The 26,256-nt window shown below is 36.6% G+C and overlaps 3 protein-coding genes across 4 annotated transcripts; all 3 read right to left on the bottom strand.

Moving 5' to 3' along the window:
• Positions 1-2,847: 2,847 nt before the first annotated feature.
• Positions 2,848-4,710, bottom strand: LOC133314783 (large ribosomal subunit protein P3-like). Its single transcript, XM_061516306.1, has 2 exons — positions 4,448-4,710; positions 2,848-3,203 (listed from the first exon to the last, which is right to left on the bottom strand). Exons 1-2 carry the CDS (start codon positions 4,643-4,645, stop codon positions 3,036-3,038), a joined length of 366 nt encoding a protein of 121 aa, XP_061372290.1. The 5' UTR covers positions 4,646-4,710; the 3' UTR covers positions 2,848-3,035.
• Positions 4,711-8,333: 3,623 nt separating this feature from the next.
• On the bottom strand, positions 8,334-14,329 carry LOC133314780 (uncharacterized). 2 transcript variants are annotated; one of them, XM_061516303.1, is made up of 15 exons: positions 14,186-14,329; positions 13,669-13,765; positions 13,210-13,369; positions 12,861-13,118; positions 12,463-12,637; positions 11,868-11,929; positions 11,618-11,781; positions 11,377-11,474; positions 10,911-10,969; positions 10,666-10,800; positions 10,331-10,578; positions 10,075-10,234; positions 9,279-9,354; positions 9,108-9,158; positions 8,334-8,774 (listed from the first exon to the last, which is right to left on the bottom strand). In XM_061516303.1, exons 1-15 carry the CDS (start codon positions 14,301-14,303, stop codon positions 8,560-8,562), a joined length of 2,076 nt encoding a protein of 691 aa, XP_061372287.1. In that variant the 5' UTR covers positions 14,304-14,329; the 3' UTR covers positions 8,334-8,559. The 2 variants fall into 2 exon arrangements, with proteins under 2 accessions (XP_061372287.1, XP_061372288.1); XM_061516304.1 differs by having other exon boundaries at positions 14,120-14,328.
• Positions 14,330-15,133: 804 nt separating this feature from the next.
• Positions 15,134-25,447, bottom strand: LOC133314782 (protein PECTIC ARABINOGALACTAN SYNTHESIS-RELATED). The gene is made up of 11 exons (XM_061516305.1): positions 24,988-25,447; positions 24,616-24,666; positions 24,419-24,509; positions 23,816-23,892; positions 18,820-18,908; positions 18,420-18,539; positions 16,991-17,107; positions 16,764-16,907; positions 16,543-16,666; positions 16,259-16,450; positions 15,134-15,884 (listed from the first exon to the last, which is right to left on the bottom strand). The coding sequence occupies exons 1-11, from the start codon at positions 25,285-25,287 to the stop codon at positions 15,525-15,527; spliced, it is 1,665 nt and encodes a 554-aa protein (XP_061372289.1). The 5' UTR covers positions 25,288-25,447; the 3' UTR covers positions 15,134-15,524.
• Positions 25,448-26,256: the final 809 nt, after the last annotated feature.

Here is a 26,256-nt window from a genome sequence, read left to right as displayed (position 1 = left end):
TTTGTAGTTCTTTTAGAGCAGAGTTGTGGGGTGTGCTTCGTGGGCTGGAATTAGCTTGAAATTCTGGTCACCGTAATGTTATAATTGAAAGTGATTCAACTTGTGTTATCACTTTGCTCACCTCCCAGGGTGCAGCAGCTCGTGAGAGTCAGTTGATTTCTCGGATACGAGCATGGATTTAGAAAGATTGGTCGGTTAGTTTCAATCACATGTTCAGGGAAGGAAATGCTTGTGCGGATTGGATGACAAATTTTATCTTGGAGCATGATGAGGTTGTGCAATATCTTTTTTGTGAAGAACCACCACCTGGCATTAGGGGTGGCAATACAGGTATTGACCCGTGACCCGACCCGCCAAAAAGGCGTATCGTGTCAACCCACGGGTTGGAGCGGGTCGTGTACGAGTTGTGTAAATGTTACACGTTTTTTTTCGTGTCGTGTCACGGGTTAACCCGCGGGTTCACGTGGGGTTATTTTTGTAATTTTCAATGGGTGATATAAAATCTTTCTTTAGCCTAGGGTTATCCAAACACCCTCCGGTCTTCATGTCTGCCTCTCCCTCACGGTAGTCTTTGTCTCTCTCTCGCCCACACAACACCTTCGCCTGTCCGCCAGCCACTGCGTCGCCGCACCACCTCACGGTAGCCTTATTTGTTCGTCTCTATTCCCTGTTCGATGTTCAATTGTGCCATCTTAATCAGCCACCACCGTCTCATGTGCGCACCATCTGCTTGGGAGGTGTTAGATAAAATGCCACACTCCCACCAGCCCCTTCATTTTGCTTTCTTCCTTTTGTGTTTGGTGCATTGAAAGTTTACAACTTTGAATAAAAGTTTGTGTTTTGTTTTGAAATCCAGTTGGCTAAGTCATAAAGGTTTGATCTTTATTTATTTTTTTCTCATCAATTTGTTTTTGGGTTCTGGGTTTTGGGAAGCATGAAATTTCTTATTACTTCGAACAAAAATCAGCTATATATGTGATTAGTTTTTCAGCGAAATTAAACTTATTATAAGGCCATTCTTGTTTGATTCGTTGAGTTGTGGATAATTTTTGTACAATGACTTGGTTTTTTAGAAGATCATGGAGTTTAAGCTTGGTTTGAATAATCAGATTCACGTCGACCTTATTTCGCTTGATTTCTCTCATTGTCGATGAGAATATGTTCCGGATGACTAGTTTTTGGAATTGATTTGATTTTTTTTCCTTGTTCTTGAAGTTTTAAAGTAAGGACTTATTTGATTTTGAAATCCATGAGTATTTTGATATCCACTCAAATTAGGCAGGATTTGATTTTAGTTTTAGTTGTTTGAATTAACAACCTTATTTATTAATTTATTCATTCTACTAATTCTTATCAAGGATAAGAAAGTAAAAATTATTAAAGCAAAATGAATTCCACTCGGAAGCTATTGCAAAACTAAAATTGGATTTCAATCACAGTGAAAAGCTATTTTTTTTTAAAAACAAAAAAATTTATTAAAGCAAAATGAATCCCACTCGGAAGCTATTGCAAAACTAAAATTGGATTTCAATCACAGTGAAAAGCTATTTTTTTTTAAAAACAAAAAAATTTACAGTAAATTTTTTTTAATTTTTTTTTCAAATTTTGCCGTGTTATGTCGTGTCGACACGCAGCGGGTCGTGTCCGGATTCGTGTTTTTTGACCCGTCAATAAAACGTGTCGTGTACGGGTCAAGCGGTTTCGTGTTCGCGTGTTGTCTGTGTCGTGTCGTGTTGACCCGTATTGCCACCCGTACCTGGCATTCACGTTATTTATCTGACTGATCTTACTGGAGTAGGAAGACCGCGAGCTCGGGTGATCCAATAGCTTCTGTTTTTGTTTTGATGTTTTGTCTTTGTTTTGTTTGTTTTTGTTATTGGGACTCTGACCCTTTTGGCTATAAAAAAAAAAAAGGATTATCAAAATAATTTATTAAAAGAAATTAAAATTACGGTTTTGTTAAAATAATTCTAAATCATTTTAATGTATCAGTTCAATATTCTCAACAACTAAATTAAGAAAGTAATTATATTTTATATTTTTGAAGTATTGACTAATTTATTTTTCGTTTGATATCTTTATCAAATATTAGGAAGATAAGTTATGAGGATATAACAAAACAGGTTTAGGAAGCAAGTTTGCGGTGTCATCATTTTGCCGTCCCACCATTCGAATTTGCCGTCCCACCATTCGAATTTGCGGCTCTTTATAAAGTTAGCCGCACCCTCAGTCATTGCTTGCCAATTAAACAAAATGTGGTTTTAGAAAGCGACTAAAAATAACAAATAAAAGTTGTAACCGACAACAGAAACAAGTAAAAGTATTAATATCATCGTTCTTGCAAAAAGCGTCTATGTTGTAAGCGTAAAAATGATAAATCTAGTACTGTTGTGGTGATCCTCTGTATGAAATTCTCTGCACGCCACTCCCATACGTCAAAACAAAACGAAGCTATTAGTAAAAACAGATATACACCATGATTTAGGGTGCGAGTCTTACCATTCTCGATCTGCAGTTACTTTTACTGATTCCAAATTTCAATCTATTCTTAGTACTGTTTACCAGCTCAAACAATTATCGCAAGGCAACACTGAAGACGGGAATGATTGCATAATTGGATCCATTCAGATAAAAAAAAGCCGACCCAGTCAAGACCCACTCGGTAAGTGGATCCATTCAGATAACCAGGAAAAAATGTCAAATGACGGTATAATTATTACCAGAAATATTGAAAACTATGAAATGCAGTAACAAGTGCGGTAACGATTATTTATGGAAATATATAATTTTTCTAAAATTCTTTTCAATTTTTTTACTAATCATAAAATAAACTAATCAATTCACACAAATATAAAGACGAGGCACATTTAAAAAAATAAGAATAGTAAAAACTAAAAAAGACACTAAATATTATTGAGGTCTCCGCACGAAATTCTATTAGACCAGAAGTACTATTAATCTGGTGTGAACCAATAAATAACTTCTACCATAAAACTAAAGAAGTGTCCACGAAAAAAATAAGTAACAAGAAAACTCTAATCGAAGAGTGACAATCCCAAATCATCATCCTCCTCCTCTTCCTCAACCTTTTCTTCTTTCTTCTCTGCAACCGGGGCAGCCTCGCCAGCTGAAGCAGCACCTCCTGCAGGAGCAGCTGCTGCAGCTACACCGCCTCCAACAAATACTGCACCACCCACAACCACCTGAGCAAAACAATTAACCAAGGCAATATAGGATGATTAGTGATGAATCTTGTGGTTGAATAATATATATAAGCAAACGAGGAAGAAGGCCATCATCAAAACGTAAGTATTCAACAAGCATCTGCACACAACACATTCAATAACGAGCTTGAATAGAAAGTTTAGGAAAGCTAAAGTGCCTATGGACTATAGACATGCCTACTATGCTCTTCAAAGTGCCCACGGCCACCAAGTGGCAAGTTCTTCCCCACAGTCCAAACCAAAATAGAACCATGGAACCTCTCCTTGCCAAAGAACCCAAATTCACCATCAGCTTACACCCCCTTTAATCTCCATTCACACCCACTGTGAACACAGACAGCACACACCAAGCTTCAATGTAGTTATGTAGGCCAAACCCTCAAACGGTCAATCCACATACAGCCAAGTCAGACAAGCAATTCCAAAATTTCGCACAACAATAAGACCAAACCAACTCCCCCAAAATCCAAACATTCAAAACCAAACACAAGCACACAACACCCCCTGTTTTAGCACACCAGAAACAAAATCAGCTCCTAGTTGAAGATGAGATAATGGAGGTCTACAGGATTTCAGAAATTTTCATATCGAAGATCTGCCACCACATACATTATACTTATCAAGGATGCTCAAGTCATTCCAATGTTAAGTTGGATGCTTGAAAAGGAGACCGTCATTTCTTAAATTGTAGTGATAAGTATTTCATCATAAATGTGAAAAAAAGTTCTCCATTCCGGTTCAACTAAACCATTCTATTTTACCGAAAAGACTACAAATTAATTTTCCATTCTACATTTTTTTTATCAATACTAACATACCAAACATATGAATAGATCCATTATACTAATATGAATCCTATGGAATGGAAAATCCGATTCCACTCTCATAGTGTAATGACACAAAATCCGTTATTATCTCCTAGTCACACAAATACGCACGTGCACACACGAAGAATAAAAGAAAATAGAAGCCAGACTCGCAATGCATCAGCAGAACATAATTTAAGACACGAAATGCACCAACAGCCAACTATCTCAGATTCGGAAGTGAAAAGTAGCAGAACGAAAACATAAATAAGTGAAGATTCTAAAATCGCATTGCAGAAAAAACGCTATAGAAACTAAATAACTATGAGCAAAGAGATCCAAATAAATAAATAAATAAGATCGAGAATCCAGGAAATGTTAATTGAAAGTGTTGATACAAAGTGATGAGAAGAGTACCTGGAAAACGGCAGAGGAAGGGGAAACAGTAGAGAAAGAGGACTGAACAGCACCGGAGGAATCGGTGGCGAGAGCGGCCTTAACGAGCTTCCTTTGGATCTCGAAGGTCGACGGAGACGACTCTTCAATATCGCCGGAATGCTGTTTCGCCGTCCATTCGCCACCGGATTTGCGCAGCACGAATGTGAACACTCCCATCGCTCGCTCTCTCTCTCTCTCTCTCTCTCTCTCTACAAACTACACAGCCAAACAAAATCCTTTCAAAGTTTGAACACGCCTGTATAGAAACCCTAATGCTCGTATATAAATAAAGGTGAAAAGTCTATTTAGTCCTACTTATTATTCTTATTCCACTGCTAACCTTGTGCTACGTCGTCGCAAATCGCAAACACTGTGATTTGCTTTTTGGAATATTAGGTGACTGTTTGAATTTTTTTTTTAAGCCAAAAATTACTTATAAGCAGAAGTCAGGCCAAACAAGTTTTATGAAAAGTTCTTATATTAAAAAGCTCTTTTTTATGGGTTTTATTAATCTCCTTCCACATAAGATAATTATCTTATGTGGTAGAGAGAAAATGAGTGGGTCCCACCATTACAAGAAAAAAGAAAAAGAAGAAAAAAGTGAGGTGCGAAAATTGAAGTGAGAGAAAATGAGATAAGTTACCTCATGTAAAAAGAGAGTAATATTTTCCTTTTTTTATAACAAAGAAAAAGATATTATGAAAAAAGCTCTGGGGAGGAGCTTTTTTAAAAGCTCTTATAGCTTATTTTGCAAAAAGAGGGGTCTTTCGAACGTTGAGGTCTGAGTTCTTCGTGGTGTTTGCAGCGCTGTCCATCGTCGTCACTCTCTCTTCCTCTATTATTCAGATCTCTCTCGGCTTCAATCTATTCTCGAAGGTTCTTTCTTTCTCACACTCTCTTCCTTTACCAATTTTTACCTTCACCCACTTTGATTAGTTCACGAGATGGTGAATTCTAAGGGCATGTTTGGTGTGATGTATAAGGTCTGATAGTATAAGCTTATATTATACGTTATGACATTTTCAGTTGTTTAGTGTGACCATCGTATAGTATAAGCTTGTACAGCAGGACCAAAATGATGTATAACTTAATCCGGCCTAGGAGTGGTGGATTAGGCCTGATAAGGGGTTGATGCATTAATATTGCTTACAAGTACAATTCCCAAGAACTAATATATCATTTCAACATTTATATATTAAAATAAAAAAATTTAAGAGTAAATACCCATTTTGGTCCTCAGGAAATTTCATGACGCCCGCTTTAGTCCCTAGCAAATAAAAAGGCACATCGTGGTCCTTAAGAAATTCAAAATGAACCCATTTTAGTCCTTTTAGGGACTAATATGGGTCTTTTTTGAATTTGTGAGGGACCACGATTTCAACTAAATGAATCCATTTTGAATTTCTTAGGAACCACAATGAGCCTTTTTATTTGCTAGGGACTAAAGTGGGCATCGTGAAATTTGCTGGGGACCAAAAAGGGTATTTACTCTTTTTTTAATATATTAATTTTTAAAATATTGGAGGAAATTATCTTATACAATGTCATACCAAACGCTGGATAGTATTAAAATTTAATCAGGTCTTATACAATCAGGTCTTATACTATCAGATCTTATCCTATACTATGCACCAAACATGCCCTAAGATTCAATGAATTGGAAACTGTTTGGGGGAACTGTTTGTAGGTCTCTGATAAAGCAATGTCAGGATACAAAAATCACAAGTTTATTGTTGGGTTCTAATCTGTACTTGCGTTGATTATTGTTACCACTACGTTGCACCGACACTCTGGACATGAAATATGATACTTTGACACGTTAATTTTAAAAAGTGTTAAATTTTAATACGTTAGGACACGTTTTGATATTAAAAAATATTTTTAATTTAGGACACGTATTTTTAATTATTGAATATTTAATATTCAATAATTTAACAAAAAAATTAAATTAAATTTATAATACTCATCAATTTTACAAAAAAACATAAGATATTTTAAATATTTATATTAAACTTAATAAAATGGTAATCGTAATCAAATGAATCTAATAGTTGGAACTCAAAAATCAACACAACTCAATTTTTGAATCTTTTTTTGAGTATTTGTAACGAGTATTGGAATGTCGAAGTGTCAAAATGTCGGTGAGTGTCAAACACGTCACGTCAAAATTTTTGAAATACCAATACTTCATAGGTTAGTACAATGCTACAACTTAATTTTAAGAAAGAATCAAAAGGAAAAATGTTAACTTGAGTTTAAAATGTCTAGTAGAATTTTTATCCATTACACAATTTCTTAACTTTAACCTTGTGCTGCTACGTCGTCGTAAATTCAAATTTCAAAATAAAAAAATGTTAGAACCCACGCGGAAGCCCGGCCCATTTTTTATAATTGATTATTATTATTTTAATTAAATTTTATTATTTCTTTTTCTTCCCTTTTTTATTATTAAATTATAATTTTAACATTTTTTTTTCAGCATGTTTTTTCAAATTATTTATCTAAATATTATGACATGAAAACATTTTTTTTGTAATATGTCACATTTTTTACTTGGAATAAATGTGATGTTGATCTTTATGTTGATGTCACATTTTTTACTTCCGTTAATTTCATCTACAAAACCAGTTTGCCACGTGATTAAATGCTCGGTATAATTTATTTTTCAACTCAACTTATTTTCTCACTCCTGTGTACTCGTTATATATAAATTATATTAAATTGATGTTATTATTTTATCATTTAATTCAAAATTAACATTAAATTAGTTAATTCAAATAATAATTAACAAAGAAAAATTATTTATCAAATTATTATTATTAATAATAAATATATTATTTTTTAATTTTTAAGATTTTCAAAAAATTGTATCCAAATATTAATTATTTATAATTTTAAATATCATTTGGCTAAAAGAATTTATATAAATTTCCAATTTAATGTTAATTTGATTATCAAAATAATTATGTATATATAAGTATACTTTTTTCGAAAAATCAGGGGGGGGGGGGGAATTATTAATCATCAAATTATCATTCTTAACTATAAATTTGACATTTTTTATTTTGCAGAAATTTCAGAAAATCACCCAATAATTGAAAATTATTGATATTTTTAATTAAAAATAATAATTTAGTTTCTAATTTAATGTAAAAATAATAACATTAATTCTAATTTAGTTAATTTATTAGATTAATTATTTATATTTGAGCACTTTTTTGGCTAATTGAAAAATAATCATAAAATTATTATTAATGACAGTAAATTTAATCTTTTTGAATGTACAGTAATTTTAAAATATCACTATATAAATAAAAATTGTTTATCTAATTATTTATTATTAGACTTAATTTAATGAAATTTTCAAATTGAATGACAAAATATTAATATGTGTTAGGATCAATCTTCCGTGCAATATATCATGTTCTTCCAATCCATAAAATAAAAATAAAAATATCATGTTCTTCCAAATTTCCATATATAATTCATAAAAGTTATATAAAAAAAAGTACCTGGAGTTTTGCACCAAACTTGGTTTTTTTTTTTTTTTGCTAGTCACCGGACACTAGTGTACATCTTGCCCTTTTAAGTAATCATGCATTCTTTCGGACAACCAAACGTAAGCCATGATACCCTTGATACCACCACTAACCAGTGACCCCTTAATTAGTGCGTGCCAATTAGGTCACAATGTTATTTTAACAAAAAAATAGAACATGTTACCAACAACTATTGGTTCAAGTGGTAAAGATGTTATTTCCCTTAATTAGAGATTGAGTTAAAGTTTTAGGAACGGAGAAAACGACCTTGAAAGAGCCATTCCTAATAATGGATCCGACAATACTCGAATTGAACTAGTCAGGTAATCAACCACGATGGATATATCTAAAAATAGAATGCGTTTTTTTATAGCAGCCATTAGCCCTATTGACTATTGTTCTCAATCAAAAACAAAGAGGCTGACTAGCTTAACTATCATTTGTCTTACAAGATGCACTCAAATTTTACCTATCTTAAACATGGCAAGAGGGGATAGAATAGAATAAATAAGGCTCAGCAATGACATGCTATTTTTCTTTTACACCCCTGGACTAGTTGCAATTTAGAACAAATAGTGCACTTCCATGAATTTCCACTTCAATGGATAATGTCCCCTGCGTTATTACTAAGTCCTTTCCACTCCACACTTCAGTGCTCTTACAAGAACTGAAGTCTCTGCCAGGAAGAACCTTAGCCAGGTCTGCTGTTTGTGCAGATATCACCGTCTTATTCTCACTTAGATTGAAGAAAGCAACATAGATTTCTCCTACATAGAGATATAACACTAGGGGTTAGAAAATAATAACTTCAATGAATTCTTTGTTGTGGCATGCTAGTTAGTTCATCATCAATGTCAAGGACCAACAGCCGCAAATATATACAAATGTAGTTTTAAGCTGAATTTGCTTGCATTCTTAGGAAAGATGTGTCCTCTGATTGTGTTTTTCAGAAAAAAAGTGGCCATTATACAATTTATATTTTATTTAAGTGCTCAAATGCTTATTGTGATCAGTCAATTTCCGTTTTATTGTTTTGATGAAGTAGCAAAAAAAACAAGAAAACTCTCAAGATTTATCTGTAGCGTGTGTTAGAAACAGACCATTTCTTCCCGTTGCAATCCATGAGCGAAAACCACCAGAATTTATAGTATCTGCATAAATGACCAAGATGCATTATGAATAATAAATGAAAGGAAAAAACAAGATAACCTCAACAAAGTTGCAGGAATCATAATCATTCTAGAAAATGGTACATATTTACAAAGTTTCACCTTTGACAGACTCCACTGTTGCACATAAGCCAGAATAACTATTTACCAAGGTCCCATTAGAGTTCAACTCCCACATCTGTCAAAGACTGCATAGGTCAACTTCCAATAGAGTACACAAATATCAAGAAAATGCGAATCTAAAGGTTATTTCATGCAATAATTTGGCCAAGGTATATTATGTCTAGATATGGATAAAAAAAGCAGTATGCACAGACAAGATTATTGTTAAAATATATCCACCCCAGACAATAACTGCAAAAGTTACACATTGGCTACTGTCACTCTGTTAAGAACCTTGGGATACACCACCCCAAAAGCTAGCTCAAAGGGTGGGAGTGTCCAAGACCTTATAAACTCCACATTAGTTGCACATACAACCAATGTGGGACTATATATCTCAACACGCCCCCTCACACGAGAGCCCATTGGGCTTGAAGAGTGGACATGCAACAGGCTCAGCCTACCTGTGCTAAGAAACGCCACAAGAGAAAGTGGAGGGCGGCGGCGAGGCTCTGATACCATGTAAAGAACCAATTCAACCCAAAAGCTTAAGCTATTGGGTGAGGTTACACTAATGGTTTTATATATCTCAACACGCCCCCTCACACGAGAGCTCACTGGGCTTGAAGGGTGGACAATGCACAGGCCCACCTACCTGTGCGAACAAAGAAATTCCGAAAGTGGGGGGCGGCGAGGATCGAACCCGGGACACGACAGTTGAAATTTTGAATCAGGTATTCCTAAACTGCAAAAAAAAGTATTCACTCTTACAGTTGAAATATGGACTACAACATACCTGATTTGAATCCCATCTGCAGGGAGAAAATGTACCTCTCTTGAACTCTTTAGAAGTAAGCTTTCGTTTTGGTGAAGCATCTAAGCAAAATTTTATTCTGTTGGTTGCAACTAAATGATGTTTCCCTCGATGATCCTCTTGGTACATACTGTCTTCATATCTGTGTATCAGTGTCAATATACCAATTTCTGTTGTTAACATAAATTCTCAAATCGAAGTTAGGCAAATGGAAGAGAGAAAAATAAAACATGATTACAATGTGAAGCGAAGTTCTCTCTTGTGCACACAAAAGGGGGCCAGATGCTTGTTTCCTGAACTCCTTTTCCAACAGATTCTTTCAAGATATTGGTCAAGACTTTCATTAGTCCAACCACTTGCCTTTGACTCACTGCAGCTAGTGAGGCCTAATGAATGTGTATATGATGTTTTCATTTTTTTGTTGCTTCTTCTCATTTGCCCTCCAAGATCCTGATCTTCACTCCTCAGGCTTGTGATATAAGGAAACTGCCAATGCAGCAAAAGATATATGATGTTAATTTGATAAACAAATTACCCCCCTATTCCCCCAAAAAAGCTAGACTGCTCACATGCCTCCATGTTATTCGAGCTAAAAGAATTAATTTCCAAAAGGGTAGGATTTGTGATAAGATCATATGTATTAGGATCAATCTTCCGTACATCCCCTCCATACATAAGGGGAGACTTCGCCATAGACCACAGAGTCATCTGTAGGATAAGAATACATTCACTCAGTGTCTATTGATAATGCATGTACACAAATTAAAATTAACAAATGAATATATGGGAAAGCAACTCGGTTGTGCTTTTATGAATACCTGTGTTTTCTTCTCTTCTAGATTGAGGTTACTATACCTGTGTGGACCTTCATTTGAGCCTTTAAGAAAAAGAAAAAAGAAGAAGAGGTGAAACAGCAATGTCATGATCCATATTCCCATCAGTCTAAATTCAAACAGCTTGTAGCAATTTTCTATGATATGAGAATGTAAAGGTCTTTTCAGTTTTCTAATCAAACAGTCTCAGTGCACCAGCAATGTCCTCGTGTTAATAAAATAATATATTTGCAGAGAGTGCTTCACAATGCCAGAAGATTCTGGTTTCACACAAAAAAATTATTTATATAAAATAATAAAAATGGGTAGATGATAGAATAAAGAAAAATGAATAATGAATATATGAAGTAATAGGGTCTATAAATACATTGCTGATTACCAACCAATTAAAAGTATGAGAGTCATGATATTCATACAGGATAGAGAAAAAGTAGTGGCACAGCCTTATTACCAGGATCAGTTAGCCACCCAAATGGTAGCATGTCCAAATCAGGCCAGGAGTTCCCCATTAAACCCTTTGCTCCTATCATATTAGCAGCTGAAAAATCCCTGATTCAGAATTCAATCAACTAAATTTATATGATACGGTGATGGAATAACAGATCACAAATGGAGAAGCAGCATAATTGGTAGGTAATCTGAAGACTGATATCTGATACAATATTTTGAAATAAATACAACAATTTAACCACCTTGTTACATCAAAATGAGCTTTGACATCTCCCCATGTATCCCAGTCATCTCCTGTTATACGATACAAGTTGACTAGTCCAATGACATCCTTGGCCATGGCCGGTGTCACACTGGTACCAGGAGACAAAGAATATACAATGGGGCGATCAAGCTCCCTGAGAACCTGTATTGACATGTAATATTGTAAGTTTGCCAATATATTTACCATACTATTACAGATATCGGTTTTCATTTAAATCTGCAGAATACCTCTGATACATAGGTTATTTCATTTAAATCCAAGTCATCGCCAAATACGCAATCATGTTTCACTGCAAGGGAGGAAGAAAATTTATCAAAATTACAGCTAAAGAAAGGCAGAACTGCTTAGTATAGTTCAGAGTCCATTGAATACTTTCTGTTCCATTTTTACTTACACATAACCAGTTAATTAAAACATGAATAAAAAATCAATCTATGCTGTTGTGATTTACTCATTTCTAGGCGTTTGGGATGGATGGAAATATATTTTGGAGTTGACTACATTTATGTGTGGCTCAAAGAAGTGGGCTGTGTGGATTTTATCTTTAGTGGAAATAGAAGTTCTGATGATATGATATGAAAACAGCACTGAAGTTTATAAGATCAGTAAAATACCTACTCTATCTAATGAAGAATAAACAATAGTCTGGACAAAACAAACAGTACAAATAATGTACCAAAAAAAAGTACAAATGCTTCACTTTTCCAAACGTCTTTGAAGCTGATGCAATAAGTTGTTCAAAATCATCATGACTATTATCAATGACATGAATATGTTGTGATAGTTCATTATAAACAGACTATAAATTAGTAGTCCAAGTACCAAAATCAACACTCCATCCAGCATACTGCTCATAAAGGGACCTCAAGAAAGCTTTCCCAGCTCCCAACGTTGTATTTACACTCATGAATCCATGAGGCATCCATGCACAAGCCCTTTCTGGGATTGCTATATCTTTTGCATGCCACACTCGACCAGATTCATGATAAGCACCTCCCTAAGAAATCGAAAGAGTAGGAAATCAAAAGGTCAACAAAAAACTTTGGATTAAGGTAAAACAATATCCTCATATCTTTACTGTAATGCTTTATTCTTGGGGAAAAAAAAATGTATTACACAAAGCATTCATTACAAACATTTTTTTTTCCTTACAAAAAAGCAAAAATATATATATATATATATATATATAATCAAGTTATAGCAGAAATACAAAGCAATACCGTCGATGTATCTAGGATAGGGGTGTTTGCATTGACAGCTTGTGTGCTTATCCCTCTCATAACATGAATCCCAAACTTTAAACCCATGCTATGTACTTTACTAGCCACTTCACCGAACCCTTTCCCATCTTTGGACGAAGGCCACCTTCCTGGGTCAGGAATCATCCTACCCCATTCATCAATCACGTCGAATCCAAGTGAATCATGATAAGCACCCTTGACTTTCCTCCTATACCAGAGGTAATCCACCACAACATACTACAAGGGTTTGAAGGAAATATATCTAATGAAAGTACTAATAATGAATTCAAACTCATCCATAAGCTAGGGTTCCTCGGAGAACATATACCTCATATCCATGATCATGTAGGCGCTGAGAAACTATTTCAGCATTCTGTAAGAATTCTTCTTCAGAAATTGTCCAGCAAAAGGAATCATAGGAATTCCAACCTCTTGGTGGGATGCTAGCTTGCTGAAGGTCACTCTCAGATATAATTGTAGATGACACACTGAAATAACACACTCAGATATATTACACTAGAGTTATCTCAAGTTATTTTTCTAATATCTCACAAATAAAGACAGAACAAGGTCCCAGAGATTAAGGCACCCTGAGGTTACACTAAGAAATGATTGAAGAAATTAGAATTCAACTTAATGCAGCTACCCTTAGTCCTTTCTGCAATAAGTTTGTACAAAATTGAAGCTTGCTTATAAGATTTCAAATTTATTGATAATCCACACACAAGGAGTTCCAACTAAATGATAGCAAGAGGAAAAGAACAAAGGGGAGTCCATGTTAACATACCTATGAAAACAGAGACAAAGGAGAATGCATAGAGGGATGAAGAATGAGGATAAACACTCCATGATTGCTTTTGCTGGTGCGGCTGTTCTACCAACAACTACAAGTCCAACTAAGTTAAATACTAATAAATCTTTTAGTTTATTAATTAATGGGATTATATTTTCTTATGTAACATAAGATAAGATATCTCATGTTACACTCACAAACTTAGGTGGGTCCCATTGCATAGAGAAAAAGAATTTGAAGTGGGTCCCACGTCTTTTTGAGTGTGTAGGAGAGACTTATTGTCTCCTATCACATGAGACTAATATTTCCCTTAATTATAATACAATTGAATTGAAAAAATAGTTATTTTATTTTAAAAAGAGAGAGAAAGTAAAGACTTGTTGTGTTTTGTTATGTTTATCGACAAAATAGTGATGTATATTGTATAATATAACCCTTTACTTACTTAAACAAGGTTAACTACATAATTCTTCAGGTCGCGACATAGTTAAAGATGCTTTTGTTTGCTTACGCTTACGCAGTCCCGATTCGGAAGGAAGCACTTCAATCATTTGAATTTTCTTGGAAGATGGACCAAACCAAAACGGCAAAAGGAAACTTGTATTAGTCGCGAGTGGGTGAGTCGGCATACCCTCGAGTTTAAGGATATTTTTTCTCTTTCTCCTCTGGCATTATGGATAATGAAGGGGTTGCCGAGCGTGAGACTTATAAAAGACCAAACAATTATAATAGTTGATGCGAATGTTGAAATGAGGTTGGTTTCACACGTGTGGTCTTGTTTCATTCGCAACCTCGTTGAGCGAACTTCATATTTGACACATCTTCTAAGGTATATGTCAACAGAAATGAGGCGGCAGATTCATCTGCCAAAATTCCTAGTTTTTCACGTGATATTAGAATCTGATAAATTTTTAGTAGCATTTAATATTAATCTTTACTAGAAATTAATGACTCACTGCATTTAACATTTTTTTTACCTTAATGTCATATTAATCTGTCATTCCTAAATTTAATGGGTGAAATATATGTTACAATAGTTGTAACTAACAATTTAGTCACTAGAATTACAAAGGAATATAAAACTGTGTTTTGGTGTCCTCTGCTTTTTGTATTTTTTCCTCCCCTCCGTTTCATCTTTGTTTTCATTTTCTCTCTTTCAGCGTTGTTCATCACCAAATAATTCTCTTTTCGGCTTATCTCTAGTATTCCTGTTTCCAACCAATGTCTCTCGAACATAACGCTACCATTATATTCAAAACCCTCCAATTTACTGGACCAACAGAGGTAGTTATCCAGCAGGCCCTGCAATTTACTGCACCGTTTTTCTTCTCTAATCGACTGAATATGATTCACTTTTCTCGTGACATGACATATTTCATAATATTGGAAAGCCTCTAAGTCGCCCTCTCGCACATTTTACAGGTAAGGGCTTGTTCATAATTCATCGTTAAAACCACAAGAAACCTAGCAACATGTATATTCATTATTGATTTGCACATTTTTGTTGGTACAAAAAATATCAATTTCTTTCCAGGATGAAGAGAAGTGGGAGCCGGGAATTGTTACATGTTAGTAGATGAAAAGACAAAAACCACCTGGTGTCACGGCAAAGAGAATACTCAGAATAGGAAATATGTTCATTAAAATGATAACCAACTAAAAGTCGAGTCTCATTTCCCGCAAGCTATTATCTCTGCTCCAAATTTTTCTATTTACTGTCACTCCCACCTCAAAGCGTGCATTAACCACAGCCCATGGGGATAGATAGAACTCATAACTAAGACGGCATATTTCTTGGAAGTGCATGTTGAGTAAAATCCAAGTGTAACGTATCAATAAAATTGCTGTGATCAGGCTCTACACATGCAAGGAGTCAGAGGATTCTCCCAGAGGTCATAGTTAGGGAAAGTCTCTTCCGGCAATCCCGTCCGCGTCTGGTGAGTGACAACGACATCTTCTACAAAAGTAGCCCAACCCATGTATGGATCCCCAAAAGACTTGGACATTAGTCCTTTGTCAGGCTTAATTGATTTTAGACGGTGACCCATGTATCTACGGGCCCCAATGATCAACTTAGCAAAGTTACCTCCATGGGTCATCACGAATACATCTGACTTCAAGCAGACCAAGAAGTCGAGAGCTGCAAGGCTTGTCACATGCTTTCTGAAACCATCTAACTCCTCTTTAGTTGCCAACTCCTCCTTTGTAACCTGTTACCAAAAGTGGAAAAGATTAATCACATTGTAAAAGAATCACAATACAGAGGAATAGATTTAATTAATATATTTAACTCAGTTATAAAGGATATATATATATATATATATATATATATATATATATATATATATATATAAAGACAGACAGAGAGAACATTGCATCATAGCTTAAAAGTCGCAACGGATCACAATCCCATGTCATGACATGACCAGATTCACCACATAACGAATGGGTGTGATTTTCATGAAAAACAAAACATAAAAAAACAAAGCTTCAAGATCTGTTTTTAGAACTTTTAGAACTTCAAGGCAGCACCAATACCATGCTCATTTATTTTATAGTTCACGTGGTAGTGACCAGGTCTTACCAGATTAGGGAACATATTCCTCAGTGGAGCCATACGGTTCTGTCCACCATACACTTGTCCAGAAGCTACATAAATTTGAGTTTCCTTAGGATAGCCCATAGCCCGAAGAATAACAGCCACTTCTCCAGGCTCTAGAGGACAACGTCCTTCCTTTCGCTTCTGCAGAGCCAACTGCCACAGGTGGGAACCATTCTGCATTTTCAACAAAGTAGTGACTAAAATGCTCCAATAGAAGTATCTTAGTGCTAGTTTTGATCTAAAATAAAAAAATAGTAGTATGCCACCTTATACCGTCGAGGCCACTCCTTTTTTCTGTACTCTGCCATTTTAGCTTTCTCCTCTCTTGTCCCCACAAAATCACAGAATGATAGGCCCACCATTCCTTTCTCAAACCTAAGATGCAGAGCCCTGTTTAGTGTTTACAGTGAAACTGTTAACTCACTGACACTGGAAAAATGCACTCAAATTCAGCTACAGGATGATCTTAATCAGAAATGTCACATACATATAAGGATTTGAACTCCCTGTTCTGTTTCTCATCCTTGATGCTAGTAAATCAGCCATCTGATCTATATCAGGAAGAAATTTCAGAGCATGATAATTCACCCTACATCTCAACTTGTTGATTTCTGCAGGAACATTGTCATATCTGAAACAAAAAGCGAGACATCAAGACAACATCAACTGCATATACAAAAGTGGCATCTAGCATATAAGTCATCCTTGGCCTACCCCAGCCTATCAACAAAAGGTTTCAGGGCCATAATCTTCTTCTCCTTGACTCGGGGCAGAACATTGTCGATGTAAAATTGTGCAGGTGCATATTTTGGAATGTTTTTTACTGTCCGTCTGAAAGACAACACATTTTTGCCTTGTTAGTCAAGCTGATTGCAACCAACCAGAAAGGCATCAATATTGAGCAATAATCATCAGAAAGATCTAGGTTTACATCTTTGGTAACAATTTGCTAAAACTAAAGAGTTATGTAAGAAGTTAGATGAAGTATAAAAGACAAAGATGCTATATAGACAGGACATTCAGTTAATGTCTTCTCTGTTGATACACAATTTAGGATATGCTAAGTGGACAAGTAATTCAAATTCGTAGTTATCATAATATTTAGTCACACGACCCAGCACTTCAACCAAAACCTTACATCAGTAAGTCTACAGATGAAACAGATAACTAACATAAAATTGGCTCTCAACATATTTATCCATCTCTTAAGAAAAAGATATATTTATCCATCTGTTACAGCCATAGATAGCAACTTGGGAATTAAGAGTTCGCCAGACTATAATCAAAAGCACATGAATCTAACTTCAAATTCATAGTTATCATGCTATTCGGTCACAAGAGCCAGCAACCAAACTTCACATCAATCAGTCCACGGATGAACCAGAAAACCAACTTGATGCTGACTCTGGACACATTAATCCACCTCTAACTAAAAAAAACAAAGGCATATATTTATCCATCTCTTATAGAAACCATACTTATTAATCTCGGATAGCGGCGCGTAACAGCTGACCCTCCAAACTGCTATAGCGCTATAGCGGGTAGCGCTACAACGCTACCGTGCAAAGTGTACCTAAGTGATACACTAAATCATACTCCACAAATATAAAACTTAAAATATGAAAATGTGACATAAAAAACAAATTTGAAGGATTTTAAACTCAAAACATAAATGATTTCAAACATTAAAATTCAAATCATAAGCAAATTGAAGGAATTAAAGTATCAAATAATGTAATACAACAAAATAAAGTGGTAAAATTAGTCAAAATTCAAACTGCCACTTAAGTGAAATGTCAAAATCAAAGAACTTAAGGAACTAATCATAATTGAAATCATGAACATCCAAATCTTCATCTTCAATTTCACTTGTATCTAAGTTGTAAATCTCTTCCTTTATGATGATAACACTTTCGTAGAAACTACTGTAGTAGCGCAATAGCGCCGCGAATCAGCCGCAATAACGGCCGCTACATCCGCTACACTTTGCCTGACCGTCACGGCGCTGTTTGTGGCGGCCAGCCGCTGCACCGCAACGCAACTCCGCTATAGCGCGCTAAAGCGGGGCTATTCACAAGTATGATAGAAACATGGAATTCATTTTTCAACAGACTCGAATAAAAAACACAGGAATCTATCAAACCTTATGCTAGAAAATAGCTCAGATTTATCAGTAAACCATTCCGGGATATCACGGACAATACGGACATCATACTTCAAGTAGTCAATGAAGTGATCCACATCAAAAATGTCTTCAAATTTCCTGCAATCATGAAATGCATCATCATGATCAGCAAGGAGGACCGTCATTGAAAACTTCCAGATAAGACAAAAAATTACCAGTGAGAAAGGGGGAAAGTACAACTAGCAGAGTGATAAAAGAATTGGCCTGAGTGATTAGAAATTCAAAAACTATGAATTTTATGGGTAAAATAAATATGATATAGATGATGTGATATTTCATGCACATCCTCAGCAAAAATAGTGATATAAATTAAACTTATCAAAACAACATGAAAAAAAATTTGGACAAGGGATCTCACGTTTGGTCTTTCCAAATCTGGTCCTGCTTCAATACGGGCAGAATAAGAGTGGCATTCATTATTTTAGCCACAGCCACTGCATTGCATATCTGCATTTTGAAATATGGGCCAAAGTAAATCATTCGCAGTTCTACAAAACTTTCCTTGGATTGTCATATCATATATCCCATTTCAATGTACAGGACGACAAAATCAGCATCATGGATCAAACACAACATTGAACTACCATTAAAACTGTTAGAATATTAGATATGATATGATTAGATTTGATTAGATATGATTGGATTCTGTCTTATCCGTAAATAGTCTGACTGTATTAGGATTAGGTTTGGATTAGGTTTGGGCCTTACACTTAAGCCCATTAGGGTCTCTATATATTGTAACTCCTTGACACAGATCAATACACAACATATTATTCTTCTATTATTTTATATTCAAGTTGGTATCAGAGCTCTTTCGTTCTGGGAACCCTCGCTTCCGCTTAGAAACCTTGTTTTTTTGCTTTAAAACCTAAACCCACTGCTTAGGAGTCCTCTTTCTTGCCGTGCGTCCTTCCGGCAAGCCTTCTAGGGCTGTAAACAGCCTCTGAGTGATTTTTCCAAACGTGTCAGCACCTCCGACGGCCACCGGAACCACCGCCCGCCGTCAGAATCACTGTTCAGGCAACCGGAGACTTTTTCCGGCGACTTTTCCGACCAAACTTCACGCGATCAGGACCCTCTCTTCCCGGCGACCAGGTCTGTGGTGGTCCGGTCAGCAACGCATCTCCCACGCGCCGTCACGCGCCACCTGTCTTCTCTGCGCGTGGGCTTCACGCGCCACCTTCTGCCGGCGCGTGAGCACTATTCCGGCGGCTTTTTCCAGCCGGTCTTGAACAGAGAAGCTCGCCTTCTCCTCCCCTTTCTGGATCTGTGATTGTTTCTCTGTGGGTCTGACCTTAGACGCGTGGTTCTTCTTGATTGGATATCGTTTGCCTTCGTTTACGGCTTTTATATTTTATCTTTAAATGGCAGCAGCATCTCCTGATCTCTCGGAGGTTAACTCTCCTTCTATTGTTGCAAATATAGCTCAGTCAGACAATGCATCATTTGGTTCAGGTTCGGACTATGCTGCACTCCAAACCCCTCTCAGGAAGGCTTCTCCTCAGTCTCAGCCTTATACTGGTAATCCTGTTGCTTGTGTTTCTCATTCTACATCACTTGGCACTTGGATATTTGACTCCGGTGCTACCGATCATCTCTGTGGTAATAAGGAACTCTTTACATCTCTTACTTATTCTGATCATTTACCGTTTTTTACCCTTGCGGATGGAACCAAAGCCCCAGTTCGTGGGATTGGACAAGCTCGTCCGACCTCTACCTTGGCCCTGACATCTGTCTATTACATTCCTGGCATCCCTTATAACTTAATTTCTATTAGTAAGTTGATCCACTCCCTCACTTGCACCATTACTTTCTCTAACCATTCTGTTTCTGTGCAGGATCCGGGTACGGGGAAAATGATTGGAGTGGGTCGTGAGTCACGAGGGCTTTATTATCTGGATGTGCCTCGTCCTTCAGTAGTATGCTCTCTCACAGAATCTCCACAACTTATCCACAGTCGCCTTGGTCATCCAAGTCTTTCAAAGTTGCAGAAAATGGTTCCTCTTTTGTCCGGTCTTCAGTCTTTAGATTGTGTGTCATGTCAACAAGGGAAGCATACACGCTCCTCTTTTGCCAGTCGAGTCAATAAACGAGCTGATGCCCCTTTCTCTCTTGTTCATTCAGATATCTGGGGTCCAAGTCGTACCTTGTCTGTCTTAGGTTTTCGGTATTTCGTTACCTTTATTGATGATTTTTCCCGTTGCACTTGGACCTATTTAATGAAAAATCGTTCCGAGCTATTTTCCATTTATAAAAAGTTTTCTACTGAGATCCATACTCAATTTGGTGTTTCTATTCGTATTCTACGTAGTGATAATGCTAAGGAATATGTTTCTATTGATTTTTCTAATTTCTTGGCCACACAAGGTACTTTACATCAAACTACTTGTCCTCACACTCCACAACAAAATGGGGTGGCTGAACGTAAAAACAGACATCTCATTGAAACTGCCCGTACCCTTCTTATTCATATGCAGGTTCCCCTTCACTTCTGGGCAGATGCTGTACTCATCTCTTGTTTTCTCATCAATCGCATGCCTTCATCTGTGCTCCACAATGACATTCCTCATAATCTATTGCTTCCAGATGTTCCTCTTTATCCTCTAACTCCACATGTCTTTAGTTGTACTTGTTTTGTTCATGATCTCACTCCTGGTAAGGATAAGTTAACATCCAAAGCCTTTCAGTGTATCTTTCTTGGTTATTCTCGTCTTCAAAAGGGTTATCGTTGTTATTCTCCCGACCTTAAGCGTTACTTAGTTTCCGCTGATGTCACATTTCTTGATCAACAACCCTTTAATTCTATCCCATCTCAGATGTCACAGGTTGATCATGTCCTTCCTGTCCCTTTTCTTGACTTGTCTTTGCCAGCTGCAGGTGCTTCTATTCCAGATGAGCAACCTATTGCTTCTATACCTGAGGACCGTCCACTTCTCACCTATCAGCGTCGCAAAACTGTGCCTCCTGTCGACTCGACTCTTGCTGACTCATCGCCCACTGCTGTTGCTTCTTCCCCTCCGGATCCTTCATCAGAGACTCTTCCCATTGCTCAAAGAAAAGGTACACGTATTACTCGTAACCCTTATCCTCTTTATACCTTTTTGAGTTATGACCGTCTTTCTTCACCTCATTTCACCTTTGTTTCTAATCTTTCTTCTATTTCTATTCCTAAGACCACAGGTGAAGCACTTTCCCATCCAGGGTGGCGTCAAGCAATGCTTGATGAGATGACTGCACTTCATTCCAATGGCACTTGGGACCTTGTTTCTGCTCCTCCAGAGAAGTCTATAGTTGGTTGTCGCTGGGTTTTTACTGTGAAAGTTGGACCTGATGGCCATATTGATCGTCTCAAGGCACGTTTAGTTGCCAAGGGTTTTACTCAAATCTTTGGCCTTGATTATAGCGATACATTTTCTCCGGTCGCTAAGATGGCGTCAGTCCGCCTCTTTCTTGCCCTTGCTGCTGTTCGTCACTGGCCACTCCTTCAACTTGACATCAAAAATGCCTTTCTTCATGGTGATTTACAAGAAGAAGTTTACATGGAGCAACCACCTGGTTTTGTTGCTCAGGGGGAGTCTGGAAAGGTGTGTCGTCTTCAGAAATCCTTATATGGTCTCAAGCAGTCTCCTCGAGCATGGTTCAGTCGTTTCAGTTCTGCTGTTCAAGCGTTTGGCTTAATCCGCAGTAAAGTTGACCATTCTGTGTTTTATAGGATTACATCTCCTGATAAGTGTATCTATTTGTTAGTCTATGTTGACGACATCATTCTCACCGGAAGTGATCAAGACGGAATTCGTCAGTTAAAACAGCATTTGTTTAGTACATTTCAAACAAAAGACCTTGGGAAGCTGCGTTACTTCTTGGGAATTGAGGTGGCGCAGTCAAGACAGGGCATTTCTATCTGTCAAAGGAAATATGCCTTGGATATCCTAGAAGAAACTGGTATGTTGGGGAGTAAACCAGTTGATACACCTATGGATCCTAATGTCAAGTTATTACCCGGACAGGGGGAGCCGTTATCTGATCCTGGACGTTATCGGAGGCTAATTGGGAAGCTCAATTATCTTACTGTGACTAGGCCAGATATTTCTTTCGCTGTCAGTACGGCCAGTCAGTTCCTTGATTCCCCTTGTGATTCACATTGGGATGCTGCTGTGAGGATCCTCCGATACATCAAAGGAGCACCAGGAAAAGGTTTGTTGTATTCGGATCAGGGAAATACAGAAATTTGTGGTTACTCAGATGCCGATTGGGCAGGATCACCCTCGGACAGACGCTCTACTTCTGGTTATTGTGTCTTCTTCGGAGGAAACTTAATCTCATGGAAAAGCAAGAAACAACCTGTTGTTTCCCGTTCTAGTGCAGAAGCTGAGTATCGTGCAATGGCAAATACTACCTGTGAGTTGATCTGGTTAAAGCAGTTGATTCAGGAGCTTCATCTTTGTGAACAGAAACAACCCGTGACACTCATCTGTGATAATCAAGCTGCACTACATATATCCTCTAATCCTGTTTTTCATGAGAGGACCAAACATATAGAGATTGATTGTCACTTCATTCGGGAAAAGATTCAGTCAGGAGAAATCAAGACAGCTTTTGTCAACTCGTCTAATCAACTAGCAGATGTTTTCACTAAAGCTCTTAGAGGTCCTCGGGTTGAATACATTTGTAACAAGCTTGGTGCTCATAATATATACGTACCAGCTTGAGGGGGAGTGTTAGAATATTAGATATGATATGATTAGATTTGATTAGATATGATTGGATTCTGTCTTATCCGTAAATAGTCTGACTGTATTAGGATTAGGTTTGGATTAGGTTTGGGCCTTACACTTAAGCCCATTAGGGTCTCTATATATTGTAACTCCTTGACACAGATCAATACACAACATATTATTCTTCTATTATTTTATATTCAAGTAAAACCAACTTTAAATGCTAATTCTGGTGGTATTGCTAGTTCACCAAATTGGAAACAGTACAGTGTTGAGACAGATAGGAATGCAGGGGAGGCTCTTTGAAAATATACCTTGGGCATCAATATCTAGATTTCATATAGTCAGATCAATCTCTTCAATTGATTCTATCTAAAAAGTGCAGCATAAAATTGAACAAGCATGCATATTAATGTTTTTCTTCATTTTTAATTATATTAGACAGTTCAAAGCACATTAAGTTCGCATATTTGACGATACGAATAAAACTCTCCGACTAAAGTGTAGCAGTCTACCAGAGAACAATGGCAAGGCAAAAGATAACAAGCAAAAATTAAAATGCAAAATTCAAGGTGAATTATTTAAAAGGGAAACAGTCTACAATAGAGTATATCACAACTGAAAGAACTTAATTCGTACCGCAATTCTTTGTTGATTTAGACCACCTTCAGCATGGATGAATATATAGCCATTTGTTTCATTTTCAGGAGGAAGTTCTACAAGGAGGTGTAAAAGTACAATTATAATAGCAGTAGAATTAGAAACAGCATACAAGGCACTAATATGTACATATTCTAAAGTAACATATATGAGATGTGTAGGGAGTATTACATTAAGAAATAAAAAAAAATTCAGACCACTTTGTAAGTGTATATATATACAGAACTCCCTTGTTACAAGTTTCAAACTCAAGGATTTGGCAGAGGTTACTTTGTTTTTTTGGATAAAGAAGGGATAGGACTACAAAAAAGCTGAAGGATGCATTCGCTCCATTGACAAGAATTGCATTACAGTGATAACTAAAAAGTATCAACACGGATTGATTGAAATATCTGTCTTGAGATACTAATTACATAAACAGTTTGTTGATGCTACTAACAAATGCAAAATATGTTAAATTGTCACAACATGAAGATGTTCTTATTAGTTTATTTGATAATACCCCTTTTGGCATGGCTTGCAAAGCACAGATGAGATGGTAAATATACAAATATATTAAGGGACAGAAAAACTCAAGGAAACCTGATATAACACCATCCCGGCGCTCAGCACAAGGCTTCCAAGATGTCGTGGATGAAAAAGGATTTTCCCAAAGAGATGGCGATTCTTTAACCTAAAAATAATACCACACAGGCTATGTAAATGGGAAAAGAACACTACCGTACAATATGCAAGGAGGAAACAAATCACCAAAACGATGGTTCCTTTTGATAACTTACGTGTGGACATTGAAGAACAATCCCATCTTTTTTACACAAGTAAGGAGCATTCTACAACAAATTGAAGGCGAAATCAATTATGAGAACTTCTAAACAAGAAAAATAAGATATTAGACCGCATCAGCTGAACTTTTTCCTTTCTGTATAACAAAAACTGCATGCATTACTTGTGCAGCTACTGAATATTACCAAAATCAAAATAACAAATAATCTAGTTCACATATAGATTCCACAGTCATTCAATTTCAGATAACCAAACATAAGAAATTTTGTTTTCCACACTGAAAAGCGAAAGAAGCAGAAAATTAAGTGGAAATCTTAAAATGCAGATAGAGAGAGAGAGAGAGAGAGAGAGAGAGAGAGAACACTCACCAATTTATGGAGGATTGAGAATATGAAGACTAAACCAACGAGAAGAAGAAGTAAGGTGAAAAATAGAGAGATCCTGGAGTTAGGAGGAGGAACCCTAGGTTCATCGGTGAAGAAGGAGTATAGATACTGGAAATACGAGCAGAGATGACGGTCACGGTCCTTAGAAGAGTGGCGATCGTGCTCGTCGTCGTCGGGAAGGTGATTATCGGGAATGAGAGGGGAGGAATCTCCGTCGCGCTTCATCGGAGAAGAAGATGCTCGGCTGCCGAGTGAGGAGGTCGAGTGACGGAGCTCCGCCATGACCTGATTCGCGATGGAGCACTTTCTCTCTCTATCTCTCTCTCTCTATATATATATGTGTGTATATATATATATCTCACACACACACACACAGAGAGTTTACTAAGAGTAACTACCTACAACCGTAGAGAAGAAAGTAACGTTTTTCTTGTTGAGGGGGAGTCCCATGTGAATTCAGATCCACTCGTTTCTGCATTTCTATCATATTCTTTTCCACAACGGGGAAGGGACTCACTCTCTTGTCATGTAATTACGTTTATCTCCTGAGGCCTTGATGGTCATTCAACCAACCCACTCACACTCCTTACTCTTCCCTCGGCGTGGAGCTGGATTGGACAGCATCATTATTTACTATTTTAATTTTAAATAATTAATTCTAACCTCCACAATTATACGGGCAAAAAAATTAAAATAATGCATTTAAATTAAATAATTATGCATTTAATGCTGTTTTGTAAAAAATTACACATTTGTTGCACAATGAGACGCCCCCTTTGGGCATCTCATGTGCAACCTATATATACCCCACTTTCCTTTTTTCACTCCTTACTCATTTACCTCTCTAACCGCGGTTCGTAGCGAAGCTCTGCCAACGTAGGTAAGGTCATAATACCTCATATGTATACATTTAAATAATAGTGCTAGTTAGTAATACATGTTAGGATTGATTGTATATTAAAGACTTGGAACATTATGATAGTCACTTAGAAATTTTGTGGCATGCTATGAATGTTGTAATGATATAGTAATTTTATTATTACGTAGTTATTATTATTAATTTTTAATTATGCATTAGGGTTTATCATATTAATTAGTGATTTATAAATAGTGTTAGGGACTTCGTAAATTTCGTATGTATGATGTTATTAATGCGGGAGTGCATAACTTTGTAGTTAGTTAGGTGTGATGATTAGTACGTATTGGACAAGTTGGTAGTGACCTAGGTTAAGTATTCAGTTAGTATTATAT

The sequence above is a fragment of the Gastrolobium bilobum genome, unplaced genomic scaffold, assembly GCF_033153095.1.
Source record: "Gastrolobium bilobum isolate Gb01-03AN ecotype WA unplaced genomic scaffold, APGP_CSIRO_Gbil_v1 utg136585, whole genome shotgun sequence".
NCBI classification, from domain to species: domain Eukaryota; kingdom Viridiplantae; phylum Streptophyta; class Magnoliopsida; order Fabales; family Fabaceae; genus Gastrolobium; species Gastrolobium bilobum.
This window is presented reverse-complemented; position numbering and strand designations above follow the sequence as displayed.

Coding starts and splice junctions, on each gene's coding strand:
- LOC133314783 (XM_061516306.1), bottom strand. CDS start 4,645: ATGGGAGTGTTCACATTCGTGCTGCGCAAATCCGGTGGCGAATGGACG. Junction 3,204..4,447: donor CTTCCTCTGCCGTTTTCCAG/GTACTCTTCTCA, acceptor TGTTTTGCTCAG/GTGGTTGTGGGTGGTGCAGT.
- LOC133314780 (XM_061516303.1), bottom strand. CDS start 14,303: ATGCCGACTCACCCACTCGCGACTAATACAAGTTTCCTTTTGCCGTTT. Junction 13,119..13,209: donor TACATGATCATGGATATGAG/GTATATGTTCTC, acceptor AAACCCTTGTAG/TATGTTGTGGTGGATTACCT. Junction 11,930..12,462: donor TGGATGGAGTGTTGATTTTG/GTACTTGGACTA, acceptor CCTCCCTTGCAG/TGAAACATGATTGCGTATTT.
- LOC133314782 (XM_061516305.1), bottom strand. CDS start 25,287: ATGGCGGAGCTCCGTCACTCGACCTCCTCACTCGGCAGCCGAGCATCT. Junction 23,893..24,418: donor CCGGGATGGTGTTATATCAG/GTTTCCTTGAGT, acceptor ACCTCCTTGTAG/AACTTCCTCCTGAAAATGAA. Junction 16,451..16,542: donor AGTGGCCTCGACGGTATAAG/GTGGCATACTAC, acceptor TTGAAAATGCAG/AATGGTTCCCACCTGTGGCA.